Here is a 27775-nt window from a genome sequence, read left to right as displayed (position 1 = left end):
CGGATGGCTGGATTGCAACCTTGTGAAATACCTTGTGAAATTACCCTTAGTGCCTGTGGCCCTAGAACAGGTAAGAGGTACGGATATTTCATAAAAATGGATCCATACATTGCCTATAACCTCATTCCAATCAGAGAGTGAGCTGAATGGAAGACTGCCTGTAGAACAGCCTCAGGACACAGTACCTTCTTCCAAATGGCCAAGCAACCACTCCCTCCAAGTTTTAGGCAATCATTAACAACGCCGTACCTCGGTGGGTTGGTAATCACTTACATAGAAGATAAATGATCTGTATTTCATTTACATTTACATTGTAGATAAAACAGGGATTCAGATACAAAGCCTCTGGGGCTGACCCAATGGCCTGAGCCTTCCACATGCAATAGCAGCATTAATTAGGTTTTGCTTATTTCTATAACAGATTTATCTATTTGTTCAGCTCCCAATCACTCACAGACCCATTTGAAGAAAAAAAAACACCCAACTTGGAGGCTTGAGCCAACTTTAAGATACTGAAACCAGCCTTTTCTACTGCACCCATATTACATCATCCTGACCTCTCCTTGCCCTTCGTAGTGTAGGTAAATGGACAGGAGATAGGTGCAGTCTTATTGCAACATTTAGAAAACCCCACACTGAAAACAGTTGTATGTTTCTCCGAAAAGCTCACCCACACCAAGTGGAATTATACTGGAAACTGGTTTGATGCACATGGGCCAATTCCTTGCTGGTGCTACAGTTGGCCAGTCATGTAGTGAGTTGTTGTTTAGCACCTTGCTCTTCTGCGTCGAGTGTGCTTGGAGCAAAACACTGTGTACCTCTCTTGCTGCTAAACTGATGCCTTTAACCAAACCTGACAGACCTTGGTTCTACATGGCAGTGGACTTTGTTACCGATCTCCTAGCTTCCGAAGGTCTAACCACAGTAGACTGCTTCTCTGGATCCATGGCCCTTCCATCAGAATACGGTCCACTCACCCATAGGTAGTTGCAGGTCTTCATCCATCCATGTTTTGCTGGACGTATGAGGTGAGCCCACTTACAATAAAAACACACACCTGGTTGACTGAGAGGAGCCAGATCTCATCTGATTATTCCACCACACCCTCACTCTCTCATCCCCTCATTCCACCACACCCACTTTCACTGTGGCAGTCAGTTATGTCGAGCTGTAGATTAAACATGTGGACCAAAAACACCACCCATTCAAAAAGCAAGACAGTGTTGTTTTACTGTCATGGCCTGGTGGTTAGGGAACTGGTCTTGTGACCAGAGGGTTGTGGGTTTGATCCCCAGACCTGAGGCCATGACTGAGGTGCCCCTGAGCAAGGCCCTTAACTCTCAATTGCTCACTTGTATAAAAATGTAAGTCGCTCTGGATAAGGGCGTCTGCCAAATGCCATAAATGTAAATGTAATATTTAAATTGGACCTTAAAGAATTTGGTGTAATTTTAAACTGTTAAACATTCAAATACATACTGGTATGGATTACTTAGTGGGTTTTAGTCTTCCTTTTCATCAGGAGAAATACTTTAGTATGTACACCTGCACTATAACACTAATATATACAATATAAAGATTGTTTGTTTGCATAAATAGGACCCTATTGCATGCATAAAATCCTAAGTTTAACAGCGCCACCCGCTGGTAGCCTCTGTTATACAGTGACGGTCTGCTTCATTGCTTCATTTCTGGTTTCCTGTTTTGTTGCCTGCTCCTCTCTGTGTTGATTTGTTGCCACACCTCCCTCAGGTGATGTGTTGTGCCTCATTTACCACACCACCTGAGGGCTTTTATTTTGGTACGTCCTTTAAAAGCCCTTTAAAAGTGTTTTGTGACTGTTTGTCAGTACTGGAATGTTACATCGGCTTCATTTGTTTTCATTACAGCACTCTGATGCCCAGTTTTTATTTGTTTCACTCAAACGTTTCTGTTGGACATACATCCTATTTTTTCTTGCATGTTCTTTGCTCATGACACTAAGTTGCAAGATTTTTTTTATTTCATATTAACTTACATAAACCAAAAAGCATCCACCCAATGTGAAGTCACCAAACATGTCAGAGAAAGCCTTATAATGCATTCTACATATTTTTTTAAACAATATGCTTATGAACATATAAATTGCTTGTGGTTCCATTTCATAGTTTTTTTTTTTATATTCATCATGAGGTATCATGTACAGAATGTAAGATGTTATAAATAAACTACATGTTAACGATTAATAAGAATGATTACCAAAGAATGTCAACAACCCTATCTAATATACATAATCATCATAAGAGCTGCAGTTTAGTCCTGTTGTTTTTCAGATCAGATTAGTGTTGTTTATGCTGACAAGTGACCACATTTTCATTTCCAGGTGTAATCTCAGTTTTTTCATAGTTTTTACTAGTGTCTTTGCTCAGCTATTATTAATTTCTGAAGATTTCCACACTGAACCTCAAAAGATATATTAAATAGCAATGTTTAAAATAGATATAATTCCCCTTTAAATGTTTATTGTTGTAATGTATTAACTTATAACCTTTTTTCTCACTTATTTAAGAATGGTTAATCTTAACTGTCTGTAAATGCAAACAGCTATAATGAAAGGATAACTAAGGAAAAATGTATTGCTTACTACTGTGGGTCTGTAATAAGCAACTAGGAATTTTATCACTAGCAGTACTAACCAATCAGGAAGCTTCCTCCCTGCCTGTCAAATATTTTAGATTTCCATAGAAAGGCTGACTAAGAGCTGAGCATGCATGTCTTTGCATGGAGGGACTTTGGATAAAGGACTGGACTGAGAGTGTCGGAGAGTGGCAGAAGTTAGGAAAGACTGTAACATCAATTACAGCAGCTTTAAGTTTGAAGGACTGAAACTTGTCAAAGGACCATACTAAAGGATGGAGTCACCTTAACCAAATGCAGTTCTCAGTTGAATGGAGGAACTGCATATTTTTCTCTGTAGCGTCAGCACAGAGAATAATGAAACATGAACTCAAAGAAAGAAACTGCAAGCATTTGCAAATTTAAGCAGAAATGTATCATCCATTCCAAAGTATTTTACTATTTGACAAAAAAGGGTATTAGATTCATTTCTAACCCATCACTGATATTCTGAATGGACAATTTTCATTCTCTTACTCAATGGAAATTTCATAAAACATATCTCAGTAATTAAAGTTTTAGTTCACATGAAGCCACATTGTATCTTAACACTACATTTCCGATGAGATTATTTTTCATAATGCTGTAATATTACTCCCATTTGTAACATGACTCCCGCTTCACTTTGATCAAGGCAGAACAAGTGGTTATGACCTGCATTAGTACAAACTCATATTCAGAATAATTCTGCAGTAGCCTCCAGAGAGCTGACCTATTATTCTCATAGACTCATAATCTTCTTTCTTTCTCCCTGACTGACTGTGTCAGACTCTCTCTGAACATCAACACAGTGAGTGCTCGTCCTGGCCTGTGAAGAAAGAACTGACCAGAGGACACTCAGATGCCTGGGACTTCATCCATTTTGATTTTGGCAAATCTGCATCTCATCTTTCTGTGAAGTTGAGTGGTGAATTATCTGACTGGCACTGAGTGCCACTGCCAGACTGACGGCCATACTTATGCCTGTGACTTCAGCACCCGTTTTACTTTCAGGGATTATCCTTCAGGGATTATTACCTTCAGGGATTATCCACATGCACAAATGCACCCAAGATACACTCAGATTCTAATGTTAATTCTTATTGTAACTAAAATTTGTTCAGGTTAACCACTTCAGCAGGTGTTCTGAGATAAATTGTGACCTGTGCTTACAGATGTGTACATCTTCAAGCCAACCAAACTCCCCTCAGTCATTAATGCCTCAGGATATAGCCGTGCAGGAAGTACCACACAGCTGTAGCATTCTTACTAGGATGTGATCTAGATCTATAGTTCTAAAATCATAACTCTTGTTCTATAACAAATAAAAAATGCCCCCCCCCCCCATTAATTAATGCTATTAGGAAAGCATGTAGCTCAACAAAGCAAAGTTGGAGGCATTTGGATGAAAGTGGGAAGCAAGACATACAAAAGTACATGGACTGGGATAGGGTCATGGGTCATGGGTCGCGCCCTGGTGGTGCGACCAAACAATTACCAAACAATTCTGATGTAATCATGTATAAACACATGATTATGAATTAAGGGAAACTAATATATTATCAATACATCAAACATCAACATGTACTACATTGAACCCCCAGCACACAACCTCCCCTGAGTATTGACACCTGCTCCTTGTTCTCCTGGCATTATCCTTCCTAGAAATAACCTCCAGCCATTCATGTCAATGTTTACACTTGTTTGTCATTGTGCTATCTGCTGTCAGCTATCTTTATTACCTAGTGATGCCCTCTTTATCTCTGCATAGTTTGTCCTTGTTCCATTGACTGTATTATAGGTGATTAATTTGTCCTTTCACTGTATTAATAATCATGCATTTGTCCTTAATTGTCAGTTTTGGGTCACAATAGAATCCAGTGCCCTGCCTTGTAAGGCATTCTGTATAATGCCCTATGAAGCAGTTCGCTTGTAGCAGGTGGCCATCACCCTTCAGCAGGAGCTGGGTATGAGAACAACTCCAGTGACTCACCCCCACAATGGACCCACCTAGAACATGTCTGTGATTTGGGGTGGCTCCATTCACCTCACCAGAGGAGGTAAGTCACCCCTGCTGTTTCACTCAAATCCAAACTCTCTTAACTGTACCAAGATGGTAGGGATCCCACTATGCAGCAGGTTTTTGTGTTCACCTTAAGGTGCATAACTCTTCAGACTTTCCAACAGATCACTCCAGAGTGGTGTTCCTCATTTTCCTATTCTGTGTTCACCTTAAGGTGCATAACCCTTCAGACTTTCCAACAGATCACTCCAGAGTGGTGTTCCTCATTTTCCTATTCTGCGTGAGGGCTAGGACCGTAATGTGGGGGAACATCAGGTACTGGAGACATTGAGCACTGATCTTGAGACTATGCATCGACTACTAGGGGCTTATGTACCAGGACCTGCTCCTCCTCATTCTGCATGATGAAGGAGGGCCATCTTCTCAACTACCATCAGACAAACATCTTGTGATGTATTATGGTCTCGCCAGCTCATTGTAGATGTTTTAGGCTTTTGTCAATTAAGTTCTCAGGGGCTTGCTCCACTAGTTACTTCTGGGTGAACATGGAAGATGAGTGCATCCTTCACATTTGGGCAGTATCAGTGAGGATCTTGGACCTGTATCAATTATATATCAAGATTGAAAAATGCAGGTCCCATCTAATCACTGTTTCTTTCATAGGTTACATCCTGTTTCCAGAGGGTTCATGACAGAAGGAGGTTCAGGTGATGTGTTAATTACTATGACCCGGGACCATGAGGGAGACTCAGGGGTTTCCTGGGGTTGACCTTGATCTTGTACTGGTATCAGCCCATCACCACCCCCTCACCACCTGCTCATCTCACTTCTCTGGGGTGCTCCTTACTGACTCTCCTGGTCCCAGCCTGTCATTCACGGGATTATGCTCAACTGAGAGAAGCCTTTCATCCTCAAGATGGATGCCTCTGAAGTGGAAATAGGGGTGTGCTTTCAGTAAGGGAGGGAGCACCCATTAAGCTGTATCTGGTTACATGTTTTTCCAAGAAATTGACCCCAGCAGAACATAATTGCAACATCAGCAACTGAGAACTTCTTGCCATAAAGCGGACCCTGGGTGTACCTTATTTCACTGCTCATCAGACAGACATGCGAGAGTTAGACAAGAAGAGAAAGGTTAGAAGGGCAGAGTAGTGCTACTGTAGCACAGACCTGAGAGGGAAGGTTTAGTCTCATAACCATTACTATTGTCATGGTCTGTCATGGTATCCAGCCAAAAGAACACACACAAACACACACACACACACACACACACACACACACACACACACACACACACACACACACACACACACACACACACACACACACACACACACACACAACATCTCCTCACAGCCAATCCCCTGATCCCAATCACCAGACTACTAATCAATAATCACACTCACACACCAGTCCCTCGTTCACCTTAATCACTGTCTCTTTTTAAATCCATGTGCTTTGCATTTTGTCTTGCACTGACACAGAAGCCAACTTCTGTAGATCTAAAATGCTTTTTTGAGACCTAATAGATTTTTTTATTTTATATTTGGTGATCTATATCTGTCATTCACCTGTTGTGGTGGTAAAAAAGCTCTTGGCAATTCACATTCTCTATTCACTCTTCCCTTGATGATGTCACAACCATTACCAAACAATTCTGATGTAATCATGTATTAACACATGATTATGAATTAAGGGAAATAATATATTATCAATACATCAAACATCAACATGTACTACATTGAACCTTTGAAGGCCCTTTGAAGGGTTTCTCTGTGTTGAACAGTTTACTCCATAATTGCTGATATACTGGTATTCATGATAGAACTGGAGAAGCCAGTATTTTAATAGTAAAACCAGCATATATATATATATATATATATATATATATATATATATATATATATATATATATATATATATATATATATATATATATATAAACCAGCTGGTGGTTCGGAACCACCAGAAGCAAACCCTGAACACCAAGTGAAACACGACTGTCTGATGAAGCGCTGATCATGCACGAACATCAGCATCACCTGGGGGAGTGAGACTGTAAGTGCATCTCTTTGATAACATATCACCAGATCAAAACATTGCCTTATACAGCCTTGCTTAAGCTGCCCATAATGCTGTGAGCCACAGCTTGGCAGATAACTGCTGCTGTTTCTCTCAGTGCTCAGAAACTTCTCGATCCCTCACTGCAGTGGGGAAGCTGATCAGATACTGGACTGCCAGATGTGCTTCTGAAATATATAGTGGCAAACAGAACAGTAAGACCAGCGTTTTCGAATTTTATGGAAGTAGTAAACTGCAGTTTTAGGGGGTTCTGTGGATTACACTATATAAGAACAAACATGAGATAAATTCTTCTTTACAGCCAGTTTATAGGTGCATAGTTAGATTCTATAGCACAGCTGTTGTCATGCAGTTTGTGATAGTCAGGGAGCACAGACACGGTCCTTTGAAGAGTGATGCTCTGGTTCACTACTCTAATTCTCTCTAGAGATAAACATTTCATGACTCATGTCACGTTGTGGGGGGGTGGGGCCCTACCGGTCGCCCCCGGTTACAGCGGCAGCGGTCCTGTTTTTGGTCACGTGATGTTCGTCCCTCAGGTGGGCGGAACCCGTGAATCCGTCTCACCTGAGGGTTGTTTGTTCGTCTATATATGTCTTGTCTTTGTACCAGTTGACTGCTGGTTATTATTTCCTTCATTCGGAAAAATGCACGGGTTTTTGGTTTGCACTCTTTCTATTAAACCATCCTATTTCTCTGAGACTTGGCGTGATCGCTTCCTTTTTAAGTTGCTCACCCTGCCCGTCACAACTCAAAAACCTTGCACTTGTCTTTGATAGAAGGGCCAAAACTGAACTAATGTTTCTCCTAAAGCTCTCATCACAGACCCAGACAGCACAGATACGTCGGCAAGACGTTTATGCGACGTTCACAGTTACGTCGTTAAAGCATTTGCGGTCGGTCGTTTGCTCACTGGCACGACGTCGCATAGACGTCGTTACCTGATGTTCAAACGACGTCCATCTGATCTCCGAACGACGTTCATCATCTGATGCTTTTAAGCTGTATTTACGATGTTTATACGACGCTTACAGCTTCATCGTTAAAGCGTCTATACATCGTCTTACCAACGTCGTTTTTAGATCAAGCCATGCGAGTCCGTTATTCCGTCTAGCGTTTTCGCAGAGTTTGCATGTTTTGTTCTTTTAAAGATCTTCACGCGAGCAGCAGTAGCCTATTTATTCTTGTTCTGCATATAATCCCAGGTAGACAACTAGCTAGATAACGAAATAGTTGTTTGTGGAGTTTAATTCCTATTTCCTGTTATTCAGATTTTGCCTTTAAAAGATTTAAAGAGACAACCAGTTTAAAAGATGTAAAGAGACAGCCAGTTTACAATTTTGAAAAGTTGTATTAACTAATTCACATGCACAAACAAAAACTTAACAAATTCTAAAGTGTACATAAAATATTATTTTGAAAAGTTGTATTTTAGAACCAATTCACATGCATAAACAAACAATTACTAAAAAATGATAAAATGTAAATCACATTATTATTATTATTCAAAATAATCATCTTTCGGGAATTGCGTGTCAGTCTGTCCATGACAATTGCGAACAGTCCTCATCCTTTAACTTCCACCACCTGATCTTAGGTGGCGCTCTCACTCTCCTCTTCTTCACCTCTAAAACCATCCTACATATCACCATCCTATGCTGTTTAGCTACACTCTCCCCTGGTAACACCTTGCAATCACTAACCTCTCTCAGGTTTTGTCTCCTAGAGGATATAGTCGACCTGTGTGCATCTTCCCCCACTCTTATGTTACCCTGTGCTCTTCCTTTTTCTTAAAGTAAGTGTTAACTACAGCCATCTTTATCTTTATCCTCTTAGCAAAATCTACCACCACTTGTCCTTCCGTATTCCTTTCTTTAACACCATATAATAATAAAAGTGTTGTCGTTGTTTAACTATGATATTGTAAATCATTTTCTCAGTGCTGTAACAAAAACGGAACTGTCCATGTATGAACACGAAGGGCTTAAATCGACTTGATCACGTTGATTCAGCGTGGTCTTCCGCGATGAAGTCTGTCAGGCGCCAGATGAAGCCAGTCTTTCATCGACTTTTCTGCATCAGCTTCACATGGGTGGGACAGCTGAGGATTTCTCATCGCAGATGCTGTAAGTACAACATTGTTTAATTAGAAAATTACTTGTATGTTTTAGTTTCTAAGATAATTTTGAGCCTAAGGATGAGCCTGTTGCTAATAAGCCATTTAGGCACTATTGCTAAGAAGTGCTAATGAAAAGCTGTGTACATGAAGTTTAGTGGCTGTTCAGATACAGAAACTCTATGGCTTGTGGGTGTGGAAAAATGAATGGGATGGAAAGAGGGATGAAAACACAACAGATGAGTGCAGGTACTAATTAGTATGCCTGTGGTTTAGAGCAATACGGCACTATGGATATTATACTTTGAATACATTTTTCCAATGACTGCTTTTCAATTTGGCACTAATTTCTCTTCATATTAGAAGGCAAGCATTTCTAATTAAATGTATGTGCGTCTTAAGATTTAAGAGTGACACTGAATTGTTTCATGTAATATGCATTGCAAATCATTTCTGAGATATGCCATCTTAAAATTTCTTAAAAAGTCAGTTATTTTACTCAGTGGTGTCCAGTTCTATCCAGAAAGGGGCACTTTGGCTGCAGAAGCACACATGATAATTTTTTAAAAACTGATACCAACATGAAGCCTTTGTGGATAAGATTATTCACCCCTGTTGTGACTATACACATCAAAACTAAGGATCACCAACCAAGACGGTAAATGTCAATTATAAAACAAAGCTATTTGTGATTTGTTTTTTATGGTACTATATTTGTCATGTTTGGTATACTATGGTCTTATTTTCATACTTACATACTACAAGTTCCTTGATGCGAGTGTGCCCAATTCCTTTTTTTCTCCTCTGCCACACCAGTTCCCTAACCACCAGGCCCTGACTGCCCCCATCTAATGACAGCTTTGACATCTGTAGACAGACAGACAGATAAATAAAAACCAGGGACCAAATTCATAAAAGGTTTTTAAAATTTACAAAGGTATGATTACAAACATTAAGGAGTTCATAATAATGTTCCTTAAATCAACCCTCAGGATGGATGGATATATCGTTCTTAATTTTGTACTCGAAAGAAAAGATAATTACTTTGTTCCTAAATAAATGTTTATCTTTTACAAGATGTTTACAAAATGTGTACTCTGTGCGAGTTTGTTAAAATGGTATATTTCAGTACTGACCTTTTTTTTTGTGTCACTGTTGGTCAAATCATGTTCTAGACGCACGAAATCCTCTGCACACTGGAGGGGGAGTATGTTTTCTTCCAGATCTTCTTCCAGTGGTGTTGGAAGATTTCTGCTCCTCTCTCCTGCCATTGCCTGAACAACTGCAGTTAAATGCTGCAGTTGCAGCTGCACCTCACCAATAGCCTCAAGGATGCATCAATCAGTGGCTGTGACATATATAACATACACAACAATAAAATTTAAATGAATATTCAAAAAGGTTTGCATTCACATTATTATATACATTGATATATTTAATTTGAGCAAGGATGTTTAGTGAAATTGAGTTTGTTTGGAATTAAATTTTTGAAAACATACGAGTGCACTGGGAGGGTATTAAACGTCCTGAGGCGCGAGCTCTTGATGCTAAAAAAGTAGTAAAAACATGCAGTAATTAGAGTCAATGCAATGGACAAAAATAAGGATAAAATAAGGACATTGCCTTAAACTGCTGTGCCCAACAACAAATATTTAATATGAAGACCCAGTGTATGTGTAATATTGCACTGCTTAGAGTAAACATTTTAAACTTTCAGTATGTGTCCTACCATGAGGTGGAGATGTGAGACCAATCGGAGGACTCCTATTGTGGCTGTGGCGCTGTGGAAAGAATATGTCTTTGGTAAGTACATGTGTGTTCATATGTGTTTGTAATTTCTTTATAAAGGTACACTGCAGATACTGTCTGCATTTTAGGGAAGTTTACATGGAGTATCTGTTTTACTGTACCCTATAACCTTACTTTGATAGGAGGACATTGTTCTAAAATCCACATTCTGACTGTGTAGTGGCGGGTTTGATGCTGGGGGGGAAACATTGACACAATAGGTTTAATCAGACTTAATTGATCAGATTGTAATGACAGTTTAGATCAGCAGTGCTTTCTTACTTTGAAAAGTATCCATTAGAATATGACCACTGAGTGGTGTCAGCAGAGCAAAGTGTAATGTTCACAATAAGTGTGTTTTTAGCATCATGAATACTATTATAACAATGCTGCAATACGTGACTCCCTCTGGGATTAATAAAGTGATCTATTTATGTTTCTAAATGGGTTGAAATGTGGTGTTGTATTAATTTAGTAGGTATAATGTGGAAGTATGCAGGTTTTCTTTGTTTTACACTTTTCCCCCTCATTTTCAGAAGTGTCGACTGGATTCCTGGCCCCTATTCTGTGTGCGAGTAGTTCTGCTAGGAGATTTATTGAATGTTAACATTGCTGATATATTTCTTTTAGCGTTGTTTAGTGAAATCCCTGAAGTTAACCTCCATCCAATGCTGCCTTACTCTGGGTAGACTTGGGGCTGTGAATACATAAATGGCATATGAATATAAATACATTTAAGTCATTCTTTTTTGTATTTCAATGCAGGTATGATCAGGTACCTACAAGTGTTTGGAGGGTTTACTGGTTTCCCCTTGGCTGTAAGCTGTGGTTTTGATATTGGAGCTAAGAAGAGGTAAGGACATTAGTCCTATACTATCGTCATTACATTAGCTGCCTGTTAGATTCCGTTCACTTTCACTTCGTTCACAGGACTGCAGTTGGAGACTACAATACCATTATCATCACTCCGACACGGAATGAAAACCTGGCGTTCATCACAAGACATTTACATTGACAATATCAACACCCAGAACTTTTATTCTAGTTACCTTATACTTAGCCTGATTATGTGATTTGTTTGTGACTTGTGTATTCATCTGTATAATTTGTTTTTGTGTAATTTGTGTGTTAACGGGCCGCCCAATGGAGGATGGGTTCCCTTTTGAGTCTTGGTCTTCCCAAGGTTTCTTCCTATTCCCCACCATCTAGGGAGTTTTTCCTTGCCACTGTCGCCTTTGGCTTGCTCATTAGGGATTTGGACCCATAGTATTGTTAACCTTGTAAATCCTGTAAAGCGCTTTGTGACAACTTGTGTTGTGAAAAGTGCTATACAAATATATTTGATTTGATTTAGTAAGGGACAGTGCATTTTAATTATGTATGTACATATTATTTGGAGTTTAATATATTTGTAGAGAACATTCTGTACATCAGGGTTTCTCAATCCTGCTCCTACACAATATTTGGGTGTTTTTGTGCTTACTGTGTACTTGTGGTGGTGGTGGTGGCCGAGGTAATTTGCTCTTGGGCCTCTTTGCTTTGGTTGAGACTCTTCATCTGACCACCAACATGGTCTCTTTTTTGATCTGCAAGTAAGTTATAGTTGAAGTCATCTAAATCACAATATATACTTATGTCTAGATTACCTCAGTGGAAGATGAATGTACCTTGATTTAGGTCCGTTTTCTCCATCGGAAATAAGGTCGGATGTGTCACATGATGTCTTCCATTTCCTGTTGACATTGTCTAGTGCAGGGGTACTCAACTAAATTTGTCCGCGGTCCAATTTTGGCAGATAGCTGTCACCTGAGGTCCGGGGGGTGGCGAACGCAAGTTGTTGAGCTGGGGTGGTGAACGTAACACTCGTGACGGAGTGTTTTTTTCAATAGCCCTGAAATAAATACTCCGGTTTAAAATTAATTCTCCCGTCAAAATGAATAAATATGGTTTTTTTGGGTCCGTATCCAGTTAATCAGGAATGAGATTGGGTCCGGACAGGACTGCGTTCGGGTCCGGATACGGACCGCGGTCCGCCAGTTGCCGACCCCTGGTGTAGTGTATCTAAAAAGTAAGGAAATAAGTTAGCCAACAACACTAGCGATTACACTCCCTTTCCCTTTTTTGTCATACTGATTTGTCTTTTAGTTACAAAGAAGCTAAGCTAATGCGAACTAGCTAGCTAACCTAGGCTACAGCTAACGGACAAGCTGGTTTGAATTCGCGGTGTTGTCTCGCGCGATTGCCGTCAGGGCCGTTGTAGTAAAATGATGGTTAGCTTAGATGCTAACACTTTAACCGTAGGCCGTTGTAGTAAAATGGATAGCTAAGATTTAACTTTCAGAGATAGTTAGATTCTTGGAAACAACCAGTTATTAAACATTACTTCATTATTTATTTTACCTCAGTAGAGTTATAACTACATAACCTACCTGTGTTTCCCTGAAGAAGTCCGTCTGTTGCTCACCCACAGGTACAGGACTGCTGGACGCTCATTGGTCCTTTCCATTATACGTCAACATTCTAGAACGTCATGGCGAGTGTATTGACCCCCAGTAATTTGCCAGGACAAATGTATTAGAGAAGGATGATTATACATTGCTTAACTGTATTGTCCTATATTAATGAAACTCAATCAACATGAAATGGTCTCAGCTATGTAATTCTAAAGTGAATTTGACCTACCATCAACAGAGACTGAGTTACAAGGGGGTGCATTTTACGGCAGGTGCTTGGAAGCAACAAGGTAAATATAAAGCAAAGTTATTAATATACAGTGGTATTATAAATCACAATAAATCATACACATACTAGAAATCATCCCAAATGCATTTTTGAGAATAAGAGTGTGTATTGTCATAATTACACTAAAGGGCGTTCCTGCGAAAGACAGGCTGTAACGTGCAGCACTCTCCATCATGCACGTCAGCAGGATCGTGGTGGTGTCTTGGCTTTGAACGTGAGTGTACAGTAGACTACAGCAGTTGTTGTAACATTATAATTTTAATTTAAAAGTTCACAAGAACTTTATCCGTTTTTACACTTGAACCCAAATTATGATGATGAAGGTCAAGTGGCATTTGTCAAGATCTTTTAGTTACTTGTATTAAAGATTTTGTTGTCTAACAGTCAACCTTATTATTTAGCAATGCAGGCTTATCATTTTGATCGATCTAAACTGTCCTTAGTTTGCGGAGTGCATATTAAAGGAAATGGCTGTCAACACCCAAACCACTCAAGAGGCAGTCAATGAGCTGAGGCTGGGCATTGCCATGACTCACGCCAGATTCCTGGAGGAGTTGTCTTTGTGGTTGATCACTGTAAATGGCATAAAATTTATGTCCTCTGAAATGCATGTTCTTTATTAAAATAATATACGTTTTATGCTAGTTAATTAGTACCACATCCTGTATGGACATATGTTTGACATGTAAAAATGAGGAAATGTATTAATACTTTCATCTCAGACAATCTGAGCAACCTGTGCCATTACTGTGGAATGGAGGATCATGATCAAACAAACTGGGTAAGCGCAGCAACACATCTAAATACATTGATCTGCATGTACTATTGTTGAGATATTAGTACTACAAATATGAGATATTAGGCTATTAGTCGTACATAATGTCATAATATAGCATTTTCTCAGGGATCCTTTAAATCCTACAAACTACGAATTATACTCATTTATAATTATGCTCAGTTATACTGTGAATTAGACCCATTTTCTCAAATTTCTGTCAGAGACCTTGGAACAGGCTGTCTTTTCTCAGTTTTATTAGTATTTTGAGAGGAACAAATTTCTTTAAGTCAACCATCTGTGGTACAGACCAGGGTATTCACCAGATATTGCTGTATTGTCAATAACAAAACCTCCCCACAAAGCCAGGAAAAGGTTCTCATCTGTTCACATCCTACTAGATTGGTCTACTGTTTTTGATACTGTGAACTACATGTGAATTTCATCACTTTCTTGTGATGCTTGGTTCTCATCCTATCTTCAGGGTTTATCTGGTCATGTAGCCTGGGATGGCTCACACACAACCTCACCTTCAAGTGTCATTGCTGGAGCTCCTCATGAGTTTGATATTTTCTCTTGAAATGCTAAATCAATACGAGCAACATCAGTAAGCTCTAGTCATCTTTACACTTGACTACTGTAACTCACATTTTGCTGGCTTCTAGAAAGCATTCAAAATACTGCAGCTCATATTGTTTGTCAACATGTGATTCTTGTTGAAAACACCATGCTGGCTTCCTGTTCAAGTAAGGAAGGTCTAATTCTCACATTTTCATTTTCAAAAGGCTCATCCTTTCACTGCTTTGCATCCAGGCTTCTACCTCTAGGCCCTTGTAATACACACTCTTATTCCTGATTGCCCTCCCGTTATGACCCGTGCCCGTGACTACGACTCTGTTTATGGAATCCCCTTGAATAAATCTCGCTCTTCTCAGCGTTTGTGTCCGCCTCCCTGCTCTGCGTCAAGCAGAATGTTACACTCACCTTTTAGGCAGTTTAATATGCTAACTCTGACATGCAAATGAGTGCAGTAAATTCTCAATCATTTATTTTGTAACATCTTTGCACTTATCAATAGAGCACTGCATCAAATCTTTGGACTAAAAATGTAAAGCATGATAGTAATTTCTACATTTTAGATGGGCACCTTTCAGTTAGACCTGCTTTTCATTTGTTCCAGATATGCAGTGACAACTGTGAGAGATGGTACCACCATGACTGTGTCCAGAAGCCTCCAGTTGATAAAGATTATACATGTCCAGCTTGCAAATAAAATGCATTAATGGCTGGTTATTATGATGTATTATTATTAGTGATGTTTATTGTTTGTGATTTTAAATTATTGTTTTTGTTAAATTACTGTTGTTGCTGTTATTATTGTTGTAAATACTTGGCCTAACCTTGCACTGTTGGTGTTTTTTTTTTCTTTTGTAAACTTCTTGCTTTAGGTTCTGCTGTTATTTATTTAACTGTAAAATAAAAAATATTACCAATTATTTCTATTATTTCTATAAATGTGCAGTAGCTCTCACTTTTTGTTTGAATGTTGTTGATTCTAGCTCAAAATCATTGTAGCCATATAGACACAACCAACCATCTTTACAGATGCAACACCATAACTTTAATTTAAAATGTATATGCATGTCAGTTAGAATATACAGAAAAATAACGTTATAATTATATCTCAGTATTAAATATAACAGGATGCACTGCTGTCAGGCCTCGTCAGTACATGATTTTTCTAACAGACTGAAACAAACACAGCACTCACATACAACACAGTATGTGTCGAACACAGGACATAACTATCCATGCCTTCATTGCAGCTGTTGTTGATGCTATCAATCCATCAAAACATTACTTAGCAAACTCTTTAATATGCCAACGTTTTGTAAAATCAAGGGCAAATAGTAACTGCCCACCCGTGGTAGATAGATCAGCACAGTAATTCCAATGACGCGCCCACCGAACTGCGACGAAACAGCAGAGCATGTTAGTTCTCAGCGCACCGCACGCACCGATAATCAGACGCCAAAAGAAGCGCCATACCCCGACGGTATTAAGCTGGTCCACCAAAGGAAGCCAGGCCCAACAACGATAACTTGCCACCGTTAGAGGTGCTGGGAAAACCGGATGACAGAAGGGAATCCGCACCCGTAACCACACCCCCGCTATTTATAATGCCAGGATTAACCTACCCCGCGACTCACACGGCTCCACCGCAATTTACAATTAGGGAGGGAGTGGGGTTGCCCCAAAAATCTCACTCTGCCACATCAGGATGGGAAACGTTGTTTTGACGTCGCAGCGATGCAATGGCGATGAATATGACGCTCCCGCTTTAAATCGTAAATTAGATGTGCATATGATGTATTTGCGACGTTCGAAAATGGAACGCGATGTTTCTACGATATACTGATGTAAATACGACGTCTCTGAGACGTACTTGTGCTGTCTGGGGAAGCTATGTTCAAAAGATTATTTTTTTGTGTGTAATAAGTATATTTTGAGTGGGAGTTTTATAACAATAACATGAATATAAGAGTAAATCTAAAAATCATAATAATATTTTATAGATGAATTTTATAAGTGTAGGCCTATAGTTACTGACCATAGCCCATATGTTGTGCAATTCATCAGCCACATGTTGATGAATTTTTCAGCCATAATCTGTCCTGTCCAGCACCGACGTGTTTCATAGAACTGGTATGGTTGTGGGTGTTGGGCTATTAAAGGCACTATTGAGTTTAGAGTGCTCTGCCACCACAAAACAAGTAAACAAACAACAAATAAATGAATGAAAAACCCTAAATAAACAATTAAAGGGACAATAGCAGAAACTAACCCCTAAAGAGAAATAAGAGTGCTTTCACAACACGGTCCTTATAAAGATGATGCAGTTTTGCTCTTGTTTGGGAAGCATTCATTCAGTTTTGATAATTTACATTAATTCGTTATTTTCTCTACACATTCACATTCGTGGACAAAATAATATTTATTGCATGCCTACGCAGATGCGTAGACGTTCGCGTGTCTGTTTGAGTACGTTCGTCTGTGTGCGTAGACGTTCGCGTGTCTGAGTACGTTCGTCTGTGTGCGTAGACGTTCGCGTGTCCGTTTGAGTACATTCGTCTGTGTGCGTAGACGTTCGCGTGTCTGTTTGAGTACGTTCGTCTGTGTGCGTAGACGTTCGCGTGTCTGAGTACGTTCACCTGCGTTATCCGTCTCACTTGTCCCTCGTCTACATTGTATTTTGCACGTGTGTTGTTTATTTAATAAACAACTGTATATTTAATATTATATAATATTTAGTGCTGCGCGTGCTCACCAGCCATGGCACCATGGGTAATGCTTCTGACTGGACCTGCCTACAAACACTTGCATTGGATTCACCATATATTGTATTGCTCTAAAACAGAAAATAATGATAAATGAATATATGTATTATGTATCTAAAACTGATAAACAATTATTTATGGAATGAACACTCTTCTAGGTTTATATATGACCACATATACCAGTGATAAGGTATATTATACTGTGAGACTGAGGGACCTCAAAAGTTAAGGGGTAAGGATTTATTGTATATTAAAGATTGTCTGTCTTGATATCACAACCCAATGTCACGGTGACGGCTCCGGACCCTTCCCTGTGGGTGTGTCGTTACGTTGTCTGCGTGTTATTAGGTCCATGTTTGTACTTCCGTGGGCGTGGGTCGTTTGTGAGCGTGTTCGTTTGTTACACCTGTGCCTTGTCTCGAGATCACGAGGGTGTGTGTTAGTCTACTATATAATGTGCGTTCGCGCGATGTCGTGTGCTCGTCTTTGTCTTGGTTTGCACGTCGTGTGTGTGTATATGTTAAACGTCCAAATAAAAGCAAGTAACGTTGGCTACTGCAGACTGGATCCGTGTCTCATCCTTCCGCCCACTCCCAGCGTTACAGAAAGACGAGCCTACAACGAGACACAATGCCAGGCTACAAGGCGAAGCCCAAAAGGGGGAAGAAGCCCAGCAAGCGGCACCACCGCTCTTCTTCCTCCCCCCCGCGCCGCGAAGCCCCGCCAACTTTGGCGCAGCTCGAGTTAGACCCGGTTTGTGCGTCCCTGCTACGACAGGCAAGGGTGCACCACAACCCCGAGGCGGCGGAGAAGCTCCGCCAGGAGGCGGTGCGACTTTGGGTGAGGTACCACCCCCCTTCGTCCAGGGAGCTTTCACCCCTGCGGGTGAGCTCCTTTGCGCTCGGTGGTGTGGAGAAGGTCCCAGAGGACGAGTTTGGAGAGGGGGATTCCGTGGCAGAGGACTCGGACGAGGAGGAGGGCTACCCTCCGTCGGTGGGCGAAGCGTCCACTGTGGACTACTGCGGAGGAGTGGACCCGGCTCCCTCGGTCTGCTCCGCCTCCACGGTGGACTATGGGGAAGGCGAGGAGGAGGGGCTGGACTACCCTCCCTCCGTTGGCTCTGCTTCGGCAGACGACTGTAGTGAGGGCGAAGGGGACTATCCACCCTCCTTATATTCCGCTCCCACCGTCTACTACGGAGAGGACGAGGAGGAGCGCCACCCTCCGTCCGTGTACTCGGGTGTCTCCGAGGGCACGGACAGCGATCCCGGCACTGAGGAGGAGGGCAGTCCGTCCCTATCTGAGCATTCTGCCGGGACCGTCAAGGGGTGGAACCGCTCAGAGGGAGGCGCTTCCTCTTATCGCTCCGAGGGGAGCGCGATGGACTGCTCCCGGGGTGGCAGCCCGGAGCTGCCCATGAGCTGGAGCCAGGGCAGCGAGGCGGCGACCGAGATGGAGGTGGATGCTCCCGCTGTCTACTCCAGAGAGTGGTCGCGAGGCGAAGCGGGTATATCGAGTGGCCAGTCGGACGAGGAGTCAGACCAAGGCAAGGCACCAGGCGCGTCAGCCCAGCGCGCGGCACCAGGCGCGTCAGCCCAGCGCGCGGCACCAGGCGCGTCAGCCCAGCGCGCGGCACCAGGCGCGTCAGCCCAGCGCGCGGCACCAGGCGCGTCAGCCCAACGCGCGGCACCAGGCGCGTCAGCCCAACGCGCGGCACCAGGCGCGTCAGCCCAACGCGCGGCACCAGGCGCGTCAGCCCAACGCGCGGCACCAGGCGCGTCCGCCAACCATACTGCACCGGGAGGAGGCTTCGCGGCAAATGCGGGAGGGTTCCCGTTCGCTGCAGCGCCTGCAGCTCCCGTGCTCTCTCCTCTCATCGCCCTACTCATGGCGCGTAGCTTGGCGCCTGTTTCATGTCCGTCTGTCCCTGTTTTCGTGTTTGTTCCCGTATGTTTGCCTAATCCCCTTTTCCCGTTCGTGCCCATGTTTGTGCAAATGCCTGTATGTGTATTCGTGACTGTACCGTTTTGTGTATCTAACGTGTTTTCCCCTGTCCTCCCAGGGAGGGTGTACTAGAGCCGTTCGTGGCGGCTCCCGCCGTCGGGGGTGACGGCTCTCGGAGGCTCAGGGTCCCTGAGGCTCCGGACCTGCCCGTGGGTGCTGGTTCGGGGCTTTCCAGCTGCGCGGGACGCTCCGGGAGTAGCGAGCCCCTGGCGGAGGGTTCTGTCACGGTGACGGCTCCGGACCCTTCCCTGTGGGTGTGTCGTTACGTTGTCTGCGTGTTATTAGGTCCATGTTTGTACTTCCGTGGGCGTGGGTCGTTTGTGAGCGTGTTCGTTTGTTACACCTGTGCCTTGTCTCGAGATCACGAGGGTGTGTGTTAGTCTACTATATAATGTGCGTTCGCGCGATGTCGTGTGCTCGTCTTTGTCTTGGTTTGCACGTCGTGTGTGTGTATATGTTAAACGTCCAAATAAAAGCAAGTAACGTTGGCTACTGCAGACTGGATCCGTGTCTCATCCTTCCGCCCACTCCCAGCGTTACACCCAAACCTTTGGAACACAACCCAAACACTGAGAAATAAAACATGAAAGGTACCCATAGTCAGTTTATTTTTGTCCTGGTTGAGCATAAGCTGTCTTCGGTAATACTTTGCTATTTTTGTTCATGTTAAGCATTAGCTGGCTTAGGTAATACTCTGCTATTTTTTATTTTCTGTGCTTAAACCAAATAGGATGCTAAAACACATTCACATGGGAATAAAATCTTGAAACCGACATTAAGACATTTAAAGAACTTTTCAAGATGCATTTTCCTGAAGTCAGAATCACATCATTGTGATGCCACAAAAAGTGTTCCTCATTATCTCACAGGGTTCAGAATCACACTAAACTAAAGATGCCTTTCTCAGTAAACTGTGTGCATCTTCACTGTCTAAATGCCTAAAAGAATACCGTGTATTGCCTGCTGAAGGATTAAACAACTTGAATAGAATTCCAAACACTGAAAGAAACATTCTTGAAGTCTATTGTTACATGGTATTCTACAATGAATGGCCTGCTGTGTGACTGCTGTAACTGACTAAAGAGAGGTTGAATCATCTGCCTCATAGCAACAGTGCTCTGGAAAGAGAGGGAGTTAGAGTCATGATGGAATTTGCTTTTGCCATTACTAATGCAGTCATTTGTATGCAATTCAACTTTGTTCCATTAAAAACCACCTAACAAAAGTCTCATTTTAATAATAGTGTCTGATTAATTCAGAGCAATTCACGGAGATATGGACAGAGAAGAAATGTCGTGCCTCAAAAGTGTTTTGAAGTTGGCCTGTAACATTCTGAGATTTCTCTGACCGTGACAGGCATGCTAATTCTGTACAGCATCGGTGATGTCCATGTCTTCCAGGCCTCTTTTAATACCACGGTTACCTTACCTTGACAACCTTTAAAGACCTTCAAAAGGCTTCAAGCACCAGATCCACACCAGATCCACACCATCACCAGATCCACTCCCTCACCAGTCTCCACCCAGCACTGCTTCTCTCTAACTGCACCACACCATTCTAGGACTTGTGTCACTCTTGATTGATAACATATTTTGAGTATATTGCAAGTAGTTTGTATTGATTGCGTATTGTTTCTTTGTTTTATTGTGCACCGCACACTTATACTGAAATATAAGCGTCTGGTCACTGTTTGATATTAATAATATTTATGATTTTAAAGTCACACTGCTGCAATGTTATGTGACAGTAACTCTATATAGCATTACTGTACTCCAATAACTGATCTCAGTTCAGCACTTTCACTTACCCACAGTTCAGTCATTCTGAACTCAGTTCAGCACGTTCCCGGCATCAGCAGACCTGTTCAGCTCAGCCCAAGAGGAGCAGGAGGGCTGGCGTAGTCTTACAGGTTTGAGAGACAATGGCTTTGCCACTCACTCATCTTGTATTGCGGTATCAAACCACTGACCCCGAATTGGAGAGACAGCTTCTAGCCCCAGGCTGCACATGCTCTAAACAGCCATGGCTGACTTACACACAATGGCATGCTATCACAGCACATTACATCGTAAGCTGACACACATGCATCGCAACGTCAGTTCTCTGCTAGTGCCAGTGTGTGTCCCCCTCACGGCTCTTGATGGCTGAGAGATCTACAAAGGTGCACATACTCTGGTGCATATGTGAAACACGTGAAAGTAACTTATAAGCTCATATATGAGTACTAAGCAAATTATTCTATACAATAGTTATAATGCACAATTCAAGATAGAAACGTTCAAGAATGTTAGATATTTTCCTGTTGCTTACATTTTCCTAATTGGAAATTATACATTTAAATAAATTAGCAGTATAATTCTAGGGAAAGATTACATTGCACAATGTTTGTTTTAGGCCAAATCTGTTTCAAACCTGAGGAACTATTACAAGGTCACCTTTCCATCATTCATGTCCAGTGAACTGGACAGAAATAATTTGAGTGTTTCAAGTTGCAGTCCCACTCCCCTTTTCTCCCAAACATTTCTCCGAGTGCTGTCTGACAGTGGGCAGCAGAGGAATGTAAGGGTCTTGTCTATGGGCTGATATTTCATCATGTACTAGTGGCAAGAGGATCCTGAAGTTTTGTCCTCTGATGGACGTCCGGTGTTATTGGAGTTAGGGCACTTTCAGGCCAACTGAGTTGCAATCATAAGGGACCTACATGACACAGCATATTAAGCCGCTTGAGTAAAAGGACTGAGTGGAAAGTGAAGCTTCTCCGTTATCTACACTGATGGTTCCCAAGGATACAGAGGCATGCCGGCTCCTGCCTGACACAGGTATTAAAAGCCACTTCTCTATGAGTGTTATAAAAATATTAGGGTAATGTGAGTCTTAGAATCCATATTTATGTTTGCAGAAATTAAATATCAGTGCTTTTTTCCAGTCCAATAGCTATACCACATTATTACCTCATGCAAATGTGTAATGGTGCAGTGATACAGAATATCCAGCGCAATGAAGGGTGGAATGAAAAGTGGAATCAATGAACATAGACTATTACTCACTAGATCATTTTGCTGTAGTGTGCTAAGTGTCTTTAGTGTGCTATGTCTCCTTACTGTACCATAGGTACTTTTTTGTGCCATGTGTCCTCACTATGCCATGTGTCTTTAGTGTGCCATGTAGTGTGCCACATGTCCTTAGTTTGCTGTGTGTTCTTTTTATGCAGTGTCCTTACTGTGCTATGTGTCTTTAGTGAGCTTTCTGTCATTGGTGTGCCATGTTTCATTAGTGTGCCGAGTGCCATTGGTCATGTGTTATTTGTCTGCCATTTTTCCTTTCTGTGCCATGTGTCATTAGTGTGCCTGTCAGGATCGCCCCCTCCTTGGCATTCCCACAGCAACGCCCCTCGTGTCTTCGTTTTTGGTTTAATTTCCATGTTTGCATTGGTCTGTTCATGCCACTTGTTTCAGTCTCCGCCTTGTGTTATCGATTTCACCTGTGTGTAGTTTAGTTTCTTGTTTAGTCATCCATTTATACCCTGTGTTTGGTCTTCCATGTTGTGGGTTATTGAATCTTGTCCCATGTGTAAGTTCACTCCGGCTTATCTTGTGTCCTCATCTATTGCCCATGTCTGTATTTTGCTATGTTGTTCGTCTATCTCCTTTATGTCTGCTTTCCCCGTACTTACCGTTTTTAAACAAGGTTACACTGAACAGCGTTGTAGATGAACACACAGCTAACTGAAAACACTAAAACTTTAGTTTTGTCATCATCATCATCTCTCTGAATTTATCATTAATAAAACAGATTAAATCCTGCCTACACGTTACAGTGCCATTTGTCGTTACTGTGCCATGTGTCATTAGTGTGCCATGTGTATTTTGTGGCACTGTGTGTCCTTCCTGTGTCATTAATGTGTCATGTGTCATTAGTGTGCTCTGTGTCCTTAGTGTGCCATGTGATTTACTGTGCCTTGTGTCATTAGAGTTCATGTGTCATTAGAGTGTAATGAGCCCTTAGTGTGCCATGTCTCCTTGGTGTGCCATGAGTCATTATTGTACCCTGTGTCCTTAGTGTGCTATTTCCTTACTATGATATATGTCATAGTTGCTCCATGTGTCATTATTGTGTCCAGCGTCCTTTTGTGTCACCTGTGTGTTTTTTGTGTTTCATCTGTAGGTACACTTCTTGTGTCAGGCGTGCTAATGTTCTTTGTTGTTCCTCAGTTTTCAAAAATATTGGAGAAACTGTTCAACAATAGATTAGAGAAGTTTTTAGATAAACATAATATAATTAATGAAAGTCAGTATGGCTTTAGGTCAAAGAGATCAACATCTATGGCTATAATTGATGCAGTAGAAGAGATCACAAATAAACTAGACAAGAAAAAATATGCAGCTGGAATATTTATTGATTTGAAAAAAGCCTTTGATACACTGGATCATGAAATTTTACTAAATAAACTGACAAGGTATGGCATCAGGGGAGTGGCCTTAAATTGGATTCAAAGCTATTTGACGAAGAGACAACAGTTTGTGAAGATGGATGAAATTGAGTCAGGATATTTGGACGTTGCTTGTGGGGTTCCACAGGGGTCGGTATTGGGTCCTAAGCTGTTTATTTTGTATATAAATGATATATTTGAAGTTTCAAAGTCATTAAAACTAATTTTATTTGCAGATGATACCAATGTATTTTATTCTAGTGATAATTATGTTGACCTAATACAAAGTGTTAACAGTGAATTAAATAAATTAAAGGTATGGATGGATATTAATAAACTTTCTTTAAATTTAAATAAAACTAAAGCTGTATTCTTCGGGTACAATAAGGAAAATTTAGATCAGGTTATAAATATAGATGGTGTTAGTATTGCTACTGTGTCAGAAGTAAAATTTTTAGGAATAACCATAGACAGTAAACTAAGCTGGAAACCACACATCAAACACATACAAAGTAAAGTTTCTAAAAGTGTTTCAGTTATCAATAAGGTCAAATACTTCCTGAATTACAATGCATTGTATTTATTGTATTGTTCATTAGTATTGCCATACTTCATTTACTGTATAGAAATTTGGGGCAATAACTATAAAAGTTCTCTGTATCCCCTCTTCTTAATTCAGAAACGTGCTGTACGAGTTATCCATAAAGTAGGATTTTATGATCACACTCATAAGTTGTTCCTACAGTCTAAATTACTAAAACTACCTGATCTGGTGGATTTCTATACAGCACAGCTTCTATATAAAGCAAATAAAAATAGTTTGCCTACTAATATTCAAAAGCTTTTCACAAAGAGAGAAAGGGCATATAACTTGAGGGGTAGTGGCAACTTTAAGATTCAGCCAATAAGAACAAAGAGGAAAAGTTTGTGTGTGTCTGTGTGTGGGGTTAAGCTTTGGAACCAACTGGGGCAACAACTAAAGCAATGTCCAAATATTCATTACTTTAAATCAAAATATAAAGAAACAGTTTGGTTGCAATACATGGCAGCCAGTTAGGCAGTCATTGTTGGATTAATAATAATAATAATAATAATATAAATAACAGTAAAAATAATAATAATAATAAATATTGATGATGACGATAGTAGTGATGATGGTGATGGTTAATAGTAATAGTGATGATAACCATTGTTGTTGTTATCATGGTTAATGTTGTTATTGTTAGTAGAGTAATTCATATTGATATAACTACCTACATAGTAATGTGAAATGGACATATGTAATATGGAATAAATCTGGGATACTATGTATCTATAATATTTGTATGTGTGATAGTGTTGTGGGTTGTGGATGGCAGCAAAAAGATGGATTCTGATTTGGGATGGACGGGGGGTGGGAATTAATAAGCATGGCTTCATCCCACTCCTTTCCAAGTTGTTGTATGTATGTTGATGTATGCGTAATGTATGCATATGTGTAACTGTAAAAATATGAATATTTATATATAATTGTATATTGGATTGTAATTGTTGGCTTGGCTTGGAATAAATTAAATCAAATCAAATCAAATCATGTGTGGCAGTGTCCATGTGTACCAGTGTCCAAAAAGGACACTGGCATGCATGGTACAAAAAGACATTGGCACAATAAAGGACATACTGGCACAATAAAGAACACTGGCACAGATGGCACAATAAAGGACAATAGCACACATGGACATTGGCACACATGACACAAAAAAGGACATTGGCATACATGGACACTGGCACATATGGCACAAAAAGGACATTAGCACATATGGATATTGGCTCAACAAAGGACATTTAAAAAGACACATACAGCACAATGACATGGGGCACACTAATGACACAGTAAGGACACATGGTGTTTGGGCCTTATTTTGCCATGCGTCCTTACTGTGCCGAATGACATTAGTGCTCTGTGTACCATGTGTCTTTTTCGTACCTAAGAACACATTTTTAGTGTGTCATGTGTCATTAGTGTACCATGTGTACCATTAGGGTGCATAGGACACGAACTGATCCCAAATGAGTTCAGCAGGTTCACCTCCTTATACTTTAGAATTCTCTGTTTTTAAAAGTTTTGAGTGGGTTGTGTGAGTTTCTTAAACCTTTCATGACATAATTGTTTAACAGCTGTACTGTGAAATCATAGCATTTAACATGTTCCATAAAACACTGCAAAAATGCTGCATTTCTGATTTAGGCTTTCGGTGGCATTCTCTAAATGTGTGTTTTAGTAATGTTAAGTATAACTACTTATGACCACAGACATCACAGTTATTCACTATGCTAAATTTAACCATGATAACAACCAGTTTGAATGGTTATGTTGCTCAAGTTCACATAGACCCATATGACCCACAAAAACAGCTCTTGACAAATGAGTCAGTAACTAAGTAGTGCAGTGTGTCCAGCGAATGTTTTTATTTCATGTGAAAAATGAGCTATGATTTTCTTAAACAACCAGTGAAGTCCTTTATTGTGATGTTATCTCAGACTATGCTGCGTTTGCCCTGGCCAGTTACAGAAGCACTTATGACTCGTGGGATTGAAAGCAGGCTAAATTGGCTAAGTGAGATTTACAGAGGGAAGCAAACAAACCCGGATACAGAGACAAAATGGTAATCCAGGCAATAGTTCAGTAACAAATAGGCACACAGACAGAGCTAACTAATCCCGGCCGAGACAGGCAAAGAGAAGTAATCCAAAAAGACAAACCAGAGCTGGCATTGAGAAATAAGCAACAGAGAAGGCTAAAGATCAGTGCATAAACACAGGTAGAAACGTGCCTTTGCTACAGACATACAGGAACTTCAACATACAGAGATACTGACACAATAGGTAACATGTGAGACTAGTAGGTGTAAGAACTGGATAAGAGTGCTCATGGAAGTTTGAGTCCACTGTGAAGGGAGTGAATGAGATGGGGGGAGCAGCGTGACAAGAGATCCACTTGATTTAGCTCATACAAGAGAAATAGGACAACTCCACAAACTTGAGTTATTCTCAACAAAATAATGGAACAGGAATGACAGGACAGTTCCTGAGGATGGAGTTGGTATATATTTTTACATCTCATCTCATTATCTGGTATGACCATTCAATTTACAATTTTCAATTTCACTTTTATCATGCTTCATTTCTCTCCATTCAGACCACGAGTTTCTCTCAGATAAGGCCTACATACTCTAATTGTCAGACAAGATAAAGACGTGAACACAATGGAATAAACAGTTTTCAGTTTTCACAGTAGTTAGAGTTTGTTTAAAGTTCAAAGAATCATGAATGTCCAGGTCTGTGTGTTAATGTGATGTCATGAATACATAATTTTATATTTATATGAGTTGAATTCAGGTGGAGTGGATTTGATGCGTCTCTGTGATAAATGTTAATGAAAATAACCCTAATGGTTTCACAGCTCAGAAAAAGGCTGTGTGCGCGCACTAAAATGTAGACATTAGACACTGTGCTACAAATTAGTGGAAAAAACAGCATTTTGATTAGCATTATTACAGTCTGTTATAAAACATTTTCAGATATTGGAGCACCAGTGAGAGTCAGTGATAGTGAGAGTTCGTGCTGTGGATGAGTGCCCCCTGCTCTCTCAAACATTAATGAAAGTGAATTCAAGCACGCTTGCTGGCTAGTCAACACAAAGAGAAGAAATATATGACATTGCCAACCTGCAGGGGCAAGGCCAGCAAAATTCAAGCCAAATACAAACCTTTGAACTGACATACTGCAGAGTGTAATTGTTGTGTGGTGCCTTTAAATGAGCTCAGCTCCCAGAACCTTTGGTAGACAGTTTTACATTCCACGC

General features: G+C 40.9%; 1 protein-coding gene and 1 long non-coding RNA gene across 7 annotated transcripts; one reads left to right on the top strand and one right to left on the bottom strand.

Moving 5' to 3' along the window:
* Positions 1-8070: 8070 nt before the first annotated feature.
* On the bottom strand, positions 8071-16503 carry LOC143515022 (uncharacterized). 5 transcript variants are annotated; one of them, XR_013131005.1, is made up of 10 exons: positions 16179-16503; positions 13073-13163; positions 12311-12704; positions 12127-12229; positions 10779-10838; positions 10585-10636; positions 10355-10402; positions 9992-10203; positions 9611-9722; positions 8071-8863 (listed from the first exon to the last, which is right to left on the bottom strand). XR_013131005.1 is itself a non-coding variant. In XM_077006906.1 (9 exons), exons 2-7 carry the CDS (start codon positions 12384-12386, stop codon positions 10620-10622), a joined length of 354 nt encoding a protein of 117 aa, XP_076863021.1. In that variant the 5' UTR covers positions 12387-12704; positions 13073-13217; the 3' UTR covers positions 10011-10203; positions 10355-10402; positions 10585-10619. The 5 variants fall into 5 exon arrangements, 2 of the variants coding, with proteins under 2 accessions (XP_076863021.1, XP_076863022.1); XR_013131004.1 differs by lacking the exon at positions 16179-16503 and adding an exon at positions 13326-13516; XR_013131003.1 differs by lacking the exon at positions 16179-16503 and having other exon boundaries at positions 13073-13217.
* Positions 8791-11543, top strand: LOC143515024 (uncharacterized). Of its 2 annotated transcripts, none has more exons than XR_013131007.1 (5): positions 8791-8865; positions 9359-9513; positions 9672-10256; positions 10573-10658; positions 11409-11543. It is a non-coding gene; the product is annotated as an uncharacterized LOC143515024 (long non-coding RNA). The 2 variants fall into 2 exon arrangements; XR_013131006.1 differs by having other exon boundaries at positions 8794-8865; positions 9369-9513.
* Positions 16504-27775: the final 11272 nt, after the last annotated feature.

This window comes from Brachyhypopomus gauderio, chromosome 5 (assembly GCF_052324685.1).
Source record: "Brachyhypopomus gauderio isolate BG-103 chromosome 5, BGAUD_0.2, whole genome shotgun sequence".
In the NCBI taxonomy this organism is placed as follows: Eukaryota; Metazoa; Chordata; class Actinopteri; order Gymnotiformes; family Hypopomidae; genus Brachyhypopomus; species Brachyhypopomus gauderio.
This window is presented reverse-complemented; position numbering and strand designations above follow the sequence as displayed.

Excerpts from the sequence above, each read along its gene's own strand:
- LOC143515022 (XM_077006906.1), bottom strand. The coding sequence starts at position 12,386 with ATGTCAACAGGAAATGGAAGACATCATGTGACACATCCGACCTTATTT. Across the intron at positions 11,487-12,126 it reads ACCACCACCACAAGTACACA|CTCCAATATCAAAACCACAG; the intron begins GTAAGCACAAAA and ends ACCTCTTCTTAG. Across the intron at positions 11,341-11,426 it reads AGTAAACCCTCCAAACACTT|CCCCAAGTCTACCCAGAGTA; the intron begins GTAGGTACCTGA and ends ATGTATTCACAG.